We start from the raw sequence: 10,253 nt of genomic DNA, 5'->3' as shown, positions 1-10,253 counted from the left end.
GCTGCCGAGTCCATAAAAACCTCCAGCTCAGCAAGTCTTCGACCTTCCCCTTTCAAGTGGCAGCGGCGAGGCCTTGTCGGCCCGCCGAACTTTCTCCCTCCCTCTTCCCCTGGCAGCGGCAGCGAGGCTTCATCGGCCGCCAAGCTTTCTTCCCCCCCTCAGCTCCCCCAGCAGTGGCAGCAAGGCCGGATCTCCCTTCGGCAAACTCTCTCCCCCCATGGACGACGGTACTCTCTCCTCTCCGGTGGTGGCGGCCAGGGATTTGCGGCTTACAGTCGCAAGCCGGCCAAGCCTGTGCCGCGCCCGTGGCGGCCAGGGATTTGCGGCTTACAGTCGCACGCCGGCCAAGCCTTCCCCCCACCCCCTCCCCTTTTCTGGTGACGGCGGAAGCGAAGCCATTCCCCCCGATACTTTTTTAAAGTTTTCAGATTTTTGTGCACACCTGGGGACTGCCCCAAGTGTGCACAAAAGTCTCCCTCCCCCCCAGGTGCCCCCAATGCGCGGATTTAGGTATCCGCACGCACGGGGGTGACTTCGCTATTAGTATATAGATTAGCAAACAAATGGATATCATTGGACAAATAAATATCATTATCAATATCTATTTTATCCCCTTTTTTGGCAGTCTCATTTAATGTTAATAAAAAGCAAATTTGCATATTTTCCAATTCTTCATGTCTTGTGGCTCTCAAACATCTGATGTTTATTCTATGTGGCTCTTACATTAAGCAAGTTTGGCCACCCCTGATGTAAGCCAACAATGATTTCTTACTTTTTCCAGGTCTTCATTCACTCAGGTTTCCCGAAATTGACACAGTGGCTCCAGGGCTTTTCAGATTTTTCTTGGCACATATGTATGTGTAATAAATTAAACCAGTTAAAACTGATTTTCGAACTGCTTTCTTTCCTAGAAGGCAAGGATCTAGACACAGTAACACATGGTCTAGATTAGACTGCTTCAACACACTCTATATGGGGAGTCCTTTGAAAAGACTTGGAAACTGCAGTTGCTCCAAAATTCTGCAGCGTATGGGATATACATATTGTAATTAATAAATTGGCAAAAAATCTTAATACAATCTGTCTTGTCTTTATTTACTGATCAATAACATAAATGTAAAGGCTATATACAGGGAAGGATTACTATCAGGAAACAGAAGTCCATCTTGTTTCGAAAAGCTTCTGAGAAATGGGTCCTCCACAAAGCTCTGTATGTTAACATTTTCTTTATCCTATTCTGCATACTTTCTCATTACCCTTTCAATTTCCTGCTCACTTGTGCCTCTTACCTATTTCCACTTCCACTGTAACATTATTAATATTCTCCCTAATCCTGTAAACATTTTCTAAAACTATTTACAAAGTTAGAAGCCCACTGGGTCGGTCTACAGATTGGATATGCTTAGGGTTCTTCTAGCTAATATTTGGCTTCATAGCAAAAAAGAAAAAAAGGGAGGGGGGGAGTTATTGCCTTATGATGCTTCAGGCTTTCTTCCGAATTTCCCTGAATCTGAGCTATTACAGTTGTGAACGAGACTACATTATATTTTGCACACCACTATAACAATTTCCTGCTTGGCATCTAGACAAGGAGTTTCAGAAATATATGGCAGGTACAAATGTAACATTAAAGCAGCACTTGATGTATTTTTACTCTTGTGTTCTGAGCCTGCCCTTCTGCCTTCACTATGTAAAAGATATTCACATATATCAGTGATTCTAATACTGTCAGTCTTGCCCTTCCGCTCGTGTCTCATGTTGCTAGTCATAAACAGCTTCTGCTACAAAACTGTAGAACTAGTTTTGGCTGAGCTTAATCTTGAAGATAAACTCATTCATTTGAACAGACTGCAATTGGTATATTTTAATTTGAATAGAATAAAGCTTCAGTCCTCCAATAATGTTGCATTTGTATGCAGCTACATGCTAGTATCCAATAGTGATACAAGGAATTCCAGTGATTCCTCAGCAGGAGGGGGCAGTTGTAGACAGTGTAGCTTTTAAACAGAGATCAGAGTTGTGGCTGTGAGTTCTATGATTTCTGCAAGGTTGCCCATTCCACCTGTTAGGACTAAGCAATCCATTTCCCAGTCTTCTTTTGTATTCTTGTGCTCATTGACACACCCACTGAATGGCACTGCCTTTTAGACACATTACAGTTTTAGGCAAATCCATTGCTGTCATTGGCTATTTTATCAGGTCCTAGTCCAGAATTCCTATTAATATACTGCGGCATCCACAGTACTGAATCCAGTCTCTTTGTGCTGCCCTTTGTTGAGCATGCTCAGCCCATCAGCAGGTAAGACTGGTTTGAGATATGTGTGGGAGATGTGGATTGTTCCCCAGAAACTTCTGCACTTCTTTCCTCTTTCACTTTACTGGGGGAAGGCGGTACGCTGCACAAGGTAAAAAAACTACGGTGGACCTTGGGATTTAAAGCAGTGTGTGAACCATGTTCCAAGGGCACGGGGAAGGTGTCAGACCCATCCTGTGTGCCATCGAAATATTCATTTTCCTGCTTGCTCTCTTGGGTACTGCTAGGACTCAGCACCATGTAGTGCTGGTAGGAAGAAAGCTGGTTCTCACTTTCCATCTGCTCTATTGCATCTGGAAGAAGGTCATAGCTTCTTATATCCAGGGGCATCTCAGACAGGACTTCCAGTGGGCAAGTCAAAGGTGTATTCTCCAAAGTCTTGTTGCAGAAGAAAACATTCACCTGGAAGGAAGAAGGGTACAGCATCAGAGACACAAGAATGCCTCAGGGCTCCCTCTCTACTCCAGGTTACATGTCTGTCTGTCTTCTAGGTCCTAGTCCAACATCCTCACCACTACACCACACTCTTGGCTCTTGTATGGAGAAGAAAGGCCTCACCTGCTGATCTTGTTTGCTACTATCCTCAAGGAATCCATCCAGGACATGCTGAAGGTCTGGGATGGGTGGCCAGAGTTTTTGTTTCACACTGCTTAACAATGAAAACAATGTCAACCCAGAGGAACAAGGTTGATCTCACTGAACAGATGAGACTCTGCATTATGGGTTTTGCTCCCTAACAAATCTGTCTTTATCACAAAGTATCACCCGTTTCCTTTGTGGGTTTTCCCAAGCAACACACTCAGTTTTATGTAGTGGAGATGGGCTTTGTGTTAGTCAGGCTGGGGCTCAGTTACCTGTATGTAGAAAGGCAAATGCAGCCCAGGCCCAGCACAAGTCCAGCACAGAACAATAGTGTGATTGACACACTCAAGACAGTTGAACCTAAGACAGAGACAAAGAGTAAGGCACTGGCAGAGTCATGCTAGATCTTTTCTGAATGTCTGTCTCTGTAGAATTCAGCCTTGTTTGGAATCCATGTCAGTGGCAGGCTCTCAACTGCTTCCTCCCAACCCGTCCAATCTTATACTTCCTGTTTCTGTTCTTGGTTATCACTTACCTGATCCAGGTGGGATTTCAATGCATTCAGCGCTGGACCAGGCACTCCAAAACCCGTGGTACCTCTGTCCATCTGGCCGAGTACGCAGCTGTAGGCAGTAGTGACTTCCAGTGACCGGATCCAGGATTTCAGTGTTTGTTGAATACTGAACATGCAACACCTGCACAGAGAATGGCCTTATTAGGTGTGCTGTGCTTTTTAGATTCCTAGAATTCACACCAGGAAACTAGGACATCATTATGTGTATCATTATGATATTTAGATCAGTACTCTGAAGTGGCTTTGCTCTGCGTGGGTAACAAGATGGACAGAAGACCATGACAAGGTATTTTGTCACACAAAGTAAGGTACGTTTTGGCTGTCCTCCACCCCTTCCCAGTTAGTTCCTGAACAGCACAATATGGATTCATGAAAAATAACCTACAGTTTCCTGAGTATTGTCAGTATTATCCCCATATTGCAGATGTGAAAGTGAGAGATAATGCTTTGTCCAAGACCGTCCTAGGAGTTCACAAGGGGGCATGAGGTTTGAAGCAGGACCTTCAATTTTCTAAATCACCAGGGTTTTACCACTTTACACAACAGCTAAGTGTGTGCTCAAAAGTTTAAAACTTGATTCAAATTTATTTTGAACCATGGCCAACTAGCAAGCTAAGAAGCCTCATAAGATGATTTGTCTCAAATGAGCAACATCTGACTGGCATATACATTCAAGAAATAAACTTTACAGAGTTGAAAGCCAGCAACTTTGACTTCTTATTTTGTCCCAGGATCAATCATAACACAAAATAGGGCTGACATCCAAGATGGGAAGAATTCATGGTTCCATAGGGGGACCACAAAGAAATGTCCAAGAAAGTTAGCTGTGGAGAATGACTGAACACCCTGGATCATTTGTGGGAACATGGATTGTTTCACTTGGTGCCTTAACTGTTTTAATCCTGTTGTATTTTATTGCACAGTTGTGCCTATGTAAGCCGCCCTGAGCCCGCTTGCGGGGAGGGCGAGGTATAAGTGAAATAAAAATAACCCCCCCCCCCCCAGCCTACCTTACAGGATTGTTGTCAGCTCATGTAAATGGACAATTTTGAAAACTCCAAGGATTTATCTACATCACAAACTGATAGCAGAAAGTGCTTTATTGGCCCAGGTATATGAAGTTTAATGTGCAATTAATGTGGGGAAAACTTTTTTCCCACCATAGAGAACAATGGAGGGGATAGGGGCCGCCTGTTTGGGGGCCCGTAGAATTGGACCCCCTGGTCCAATGCTCTTGAAACTTGGTTGGTATCCCTGGGAGAGACTCCAGCAACTACCTGGCGAGTCTATAGTCTCTCCCTCAATCCCCCTCAATATACCCTATGTTTTCGCCATTGACTTCAATGGCCCATAGGATATAATGGGGCTGAAATTGACATTTGGCTGGCCGAAAAAGCTTGTACTGACGAAACTGACATGCGGGAGTCTTACTGCTAGCTGAAATTGATTCTGCCCGATTCGGCCAAATCTGAATGGGCCAAATTTGTTTATTTTTGCACACCCCTACTTTAGAGCAAGCAGAGGTGGGTGCTCCATGAATGTTCCATGTTTCCTCGTGTGCCCCTCTTGTACCTAAATATTACCTTCCACTCCAGGCTGTCTTGCGTGGCATACCGAATCTGATATACCATGTGCTCAGCTAATGCCTCCAGAGGTGTGTCCCACTCCAGTTTTAGTATCCCTTTCCCCACATTCAGTTGCAGGATCCTTGGTGGGGCAGTGAGCACTGAAATCAGAAGGAGAGGCATGTTTGTCAAAGCAACTTAGCTTGATTTGATAGCAAAGGTCCAGTGCTGGGCATACAGTACCATGTGCTTGTTCTTCTGATGCCAGACCCACCAGGACCATTCTAAGTCACTCCCATCCCACCCTGCCAAGAAATGCAGTCTGACAGAACCCATGGGGATATGGTCTAGACATGCAGGAGATGCCTACCTACTTGGTGCAAGTCAAATGGTTCCTTGAAGTACTTCACCTCTGCCTTGGACTGTCCCTGTGTGACAACTACCAGGACACTGATGTAACTGCTGTTGCTAGGCTGGAAGGTGCAGATGTGGAAACTAGTATGATAAATAGGCTCAATTCTCTCTTCTTCCTCCTCACATTTATGCCAGGTTTGTGTTCTAAAGAATCAGGTAAAGAAGGAGATAATATATAAGATTCTCATTCTCCTGCGTTTGCTCTCAGACCTGTTCAAAAATGCCCCTTTTAACAGAATGTGGAAAGAGTCAGGGTTTGTCAGACCACCTCCATTCTCACCCTTGACCACCAAGGACTCAAGCAATGTAGCCACCTAAATCATGGCAGTTTGAGAGTGTGACTATTGGAAGTAAGGATGTCAATGGGATGGAGGCAGTTGTCTTATCACTTTAATAGAGTATTAATGAGTGGAAATGGGCAGATTAAATTTTCATGGCATAAAGTCAAATGACATTTCCTGATAATTGGTCGCATGTCAAACTAGTATTAAAGAGACAGTTAGAGGGATCACTTTAAAAGTTGGCAACCCTAGCTGAGAATGGGTCTGGTCAGTCAGCTGGGAAGAGAAAGGGTGAAGTCCACTTTTCTCAGGAAAAATTTCAAGGGTTTACCAAAGGACAGTAAAGAGAATGGCTGTTCTGTGGAGATCAGAAACCCTAGTTGGGGGAAATTCATTGGGGGGGGGGGCAAACATTTGTAAAAAGGGGGCAGGTTATGTTGTTTATTCCAAGCAAAGTTCACCTCTGAGGAGACTTTCTCAATGATAATTCAAGCTATGTGTATTCTAGGCATGTGAAAATTTAGGAAGTGAAGGGAGACTGGATATTTGGAGTGGTGGGATGGTATGGTGCCCTCATGGGGGAGGATATATGGCCTCTTCCCCATTTCATCCTCACAGTAACCATGTGGAGTAGGTTAAACTGAGAGATTATAATTGGCTTCATGTGTGACTGGGGATTTGGATGCAGATTTTCCTGTCCTGGTATGACACTCTGCATGACACACAGTGGAGTGCTAGTTTGGTGTTGCAGTAGGCACAGCAACAGTATATGTGCACTGAGCTGCCATCCCGTCCTTCTGTCACCTTGTGCTGCTGCTGTTATCTTCTGCCCAGTACAAGACGCTGTGAGAGGGTTCGGGCTCTGTGGGCTCCCAGTCCCACTGGCAGTGCAGTTGGTGCAAGTCAGGAGTGAAGCAGTGCAGGTCAATTTCCTCTGGCCAGAAGAGAAAGCAGAATGAGGTGTGAGATAGCACTTTCTTGAAGTATATATAGGCCAAACGAATGTTTCAGCTATTATTTGGCATCCATTTTCCCAGGCAAGGCCCTATCACACAGTGGACAGTGCCTGACTCAGAACACTAAACTTTGACCCTCCTCTGGTCAGCCCAGACAGTGCCTTAGCTCCTTCCCCAAGATGGATATTTTATCTTCCCACCTTCTCAGTGAACATATTACTCCTCCTGCCTCTAAAGGATCTTATTTTCATATGTTAATTCATAACAGCAGAGGTAAAACAAAACAAACATTCATGTAAAGCTTTAACATTTGATATTGGTGAGGAAAACAATACTGCTGGGATACTGATGAGGGGCATGGGTATCTCTCCCTGGGCAACAGGGCGTCATGTACTTGCCTTCAAGATATCTTGTATTCCAAAACTCCCCTCAGCCTCGTTCTTCCGTGCCTTCCTAAGGTCCTATGGATACTGCTAGGCTAGCCATTCACGCCCTACCATGTGAATATCGGTTCATACACCCTATCTACTAAAGGCATTACTACCTGCTGTTCCGTGCCCCACCCTGCCCTTCTGGCTTCATGACCCTCATATGTCTGCAATTCCCATTGTCAACTCCCAGGGCACAGTCCACTCCCTGGCCCCCTTGGCTACAGGATGGCAAGAAAGGCAATGTTATGTCCGCTGACCGCCACCAGGGGCCAGAGAATACGCCTGAGCTTGACTCTGTAGGAACAATGGGGACAAGGCTCCTAGTCTCTCCACTTGGGAACCAACAGGACCGTGGCGGGAGATTTGAACCCACCAACAGGACCTAGGGGGGTGTCCCCAGGTGTGTACATAGTTGGCCAGCTGGCCAGTAGTTGTTGCCTTTGTTGTGTACTAGTAAACCATGCTGATCGCTACATCCATCTCAGTGGTTTTTACATGCGTCTAACCCACTACAATGGCAACGAGGATGGGATCCCGCTGAGCATTCCAGCCGGGCTGACGGGACTCCGCGAGGGAAGACAATGCACCGCTACCTACACTCCTCCGATCAATGAGCAATGAGGGTGAGCAAGCCGCTTCCCAGCCACAGCCCCGACCGATCAGCACAATGGCCGTTGCTCCGGGATCAGGGCTGGTACTGCCATTTGATACAGCCCGTCCGCAGCAATGGGGAGACTGGATCACCGGCCTGAAGTCAGTCCTGATATTCTATCAGGTGTTGGATGAGGCCAGGAATAAGGGCCTCCTACTCGGGTCCTGCGGGCCCGCCATCGTAGAACTGGCCCAGTACCTACTCTCCCCCAAGAAGCTTGATGACTGCACCTTTGATGAGATCATCACTGCAGTCCAGAAGCACTACACGCCCAAGCCGTCGGAGATGACGTGCCACATGGTGTTCCACCAGTGGAGCTCCGCCGCCTGGCATCAGAGTGCAAATTCGGAGCACACTTGGACACGGCCCTCCGAGACCGTTTCGTCACAGAACTCCGGGAGGAGAAACTACGGCAACACATAATGGAGGGTGAGACGGTCACGATAGCATCGGCCATCGCCACCACCACTGAGTGGGAAAGGTCCCACCCAGCAGCCACCACCACGCACAAGGCTGCCATCACCATGCCGGGTGACCCTGAGGACGGAGAGGTCCACTGCACCGCATGCAAACACGCAAGCTCCGCACCGCACTCCAGCCTCGCATGCGAGCTCCGCACGCAAGCATCCCAGCTCAGCAGCCCTAGAGTGCGCCAGCTGCAGCGACAGGCACGAGAGGAAAACATGCAGTTTCTGAGATGCCACACGTCGAAACTGTGGGCACACAGGCCACATTGCCCGGGTATGCCACTCAAAGGGAACCAGCCGGGCCCAGCCACCGCGTCACAGAGTGGATGCCCACTTCGAGGATGACGCAGCAGCGGAGAACCTCTACCACCTCACACATGCATCGGAACAGGTACTGAAAACTCCCCGGCCAATCATCCACCCCTAAAATACAATTCAGTGTAAAAATCGAGGAGTCCCCATGCCTTATGGAGATAGACTCTGGCTCCGCAACCTCAATCATTTCCGAGGTCACACTCAAACACTTATGCCCTAAGGGGGGACCCCGCTTGCGCCCATCCCCAGTGACGCTCATGGACTTTCAGCGGAACCAGGTGCCGATTAAGGGGGTCGGGAGTTTCAGAGTACAATACCGTGGATTTAAGGGCTGTCTGGATGTGATTGTGGTAGAGGGCGACCTGGTCAGCTTGCTGGGTCGCACCTCTATTGAACCCCTGGGGATTTCGATCGAGGGAATCCAGCTATGCACAGCCCATGATTTCCACGGAATATGCCGTGATTTTCTCGCCGTTTTTTATGACTCTCTGGGCCGTTATCCAGGCCCCCCGGTGTCCCTGCGGCTAGACCCCAAGGTGGCCCCCATCCGAATGCGTGCCAGGACGGTTCCATTGTCGGTCAAGCAAAAAATCGATAACGGAACTGGACCGCCTAGTAGCTCAAGGCATCCTGGAACCGGTCTCCCACATGGCGTGGAAGACCCCCATAATCATGGTAGAAAAGTCAAACGGGGCAGTCCGCATCTGCGTGGACTACAAATGTACGCTAAATAAGGCGCTACAGGACCATGCCTATCTGTGGTTAGCCACGTACTGGCTACAGGACCATGCGGTACCTGTGGTTAGCCACGTACTGGCCACCTGGGGGGGGGCAAAGATTTTGGGAAACTTGATCTTGCCTGGGCTTACCAGCAGTTGCCGGTAGATGAGGTGACTGCTGAGGCGCAAACTATAGTGACCCACTAGGGGCAGGCCCGTAGCTAGGACATTTTTAGTGGGGGGCCCTGGGGAAAGTGGGGGGGGCCAAAAGCCCCACGCATGTGCACTGACATCACAAAAAGTGCACTGACATCACAATAAATAAGAAATCAAATAAAAATAAAATATGCTCAGCACTGAGATGCACCCCACTCTCCCTCCCTGATGCCTAGCCAAGGCATGGATAGAGGGCTCCCAGAAAGGGAAAGAAATTGAAAAAAGGAAAAGAAAGAAATGGGGGAAAGGGAAACAAAAAAAGCGAAGGAAACAAAGAAAGAAAGAAATGGAAGAAAGGAAAGGGAAAGAAAATGAAAGCCTCTGTGCATGTTTCTTTCCCCCCAAGTTCCAAATCCCCCCCCCACAGCAGTTAAAAAGGAGCTTGAATGCTTACACTGTAATGTTTCCCTTTGGCTGTGGGTTCCCGGGTCTACTCACTGAGCCACCTGTTCTCAGGTCCATTCAGCATATACAAAACGAAACTGAAACAAGAGCTCCATCCAACAGGACCAAACCAAATCACACAGATATTAGGGGAAGAGAGCAGACAATTCCACTACATGTATACAATGAATATACCACAAGATTACAAGAGCAAGTCCCTTTTTGGGGTGGGGGAGTGAGAGAGCAACAGAAAATACACTGACGGGCTGTTCTCTCCCCTCCCCCCCGCAGAGGCAGATGGGGAGGCCCCATTCAACCCAGTGAGTAATACTCCTGCAGGGCCCCTGGAACTGGCTTTTGAGCAAGGGAAACCTTTACCTTTA

The 10,253-nt window shown here is 47.6% G+C and overlaps 1 protein-coding gene across 1 annotated transcript in view; it reads right to left on the bottom strand.

The window, feature by feature from the left end:
* Window positions 1-2,284: 2,284 nt before the first annotated feature.
* Window positions 2,285-10,253, bottom strand: part of MPL (MPL proto-oncogene, thrombopoietin receptor) — a 35,094-nt gene continuing 27,125 nt past the window's right edge. The window contains exons 6-11 of the mRNA XM_015406563.1: window positions 6,535-6,664; window positions 5,406-5,593; window positions 5,054-5,196; window positions 3,432-3,591; window positions 2,873-2,928; window positions 2,285-2,716 (exon numbers count right to left, since the gene is read on the bottom strand). Coding sequence (XP_015262049.1) covers window positions 2,285-2,716; window positions 2,873-2,928; window positions 3,432-3,591; window positions 5,054-5,196; window positions 5,406-5,593; window positions 6,535-6,664 — 1,109 coding nt within the window. The remainder of the gene's footprint in view (window positions 2,717-2,872; window positions 2,929-3,431; window positions 3,592-5,053; window positions 5,197-5,405; window positions 5,594-6,534; window positions 6,665-10,253) is intronic.

This window comes from Gekko japonicus, unplaced genomic scaffold, assembly GCF_001447785.1.
Source record: "Gekko japonicus isolate JY-2015 unplaced genomic scaffold, Gekko_japonicus_V1.1 scaffold115, whole genome shotgun sequence".
Classification (NCBI taxonomy): Eukaryota; Metazoa; Chordata; class Lepidosauria; order Squamata; family Gekkonidae; genus Gekko; species Gekko japonicus.
Note: the sequence above shows the minus strand (reverse complement) of the source record. Positions and strands in the feature narration are given on the sequence as shown.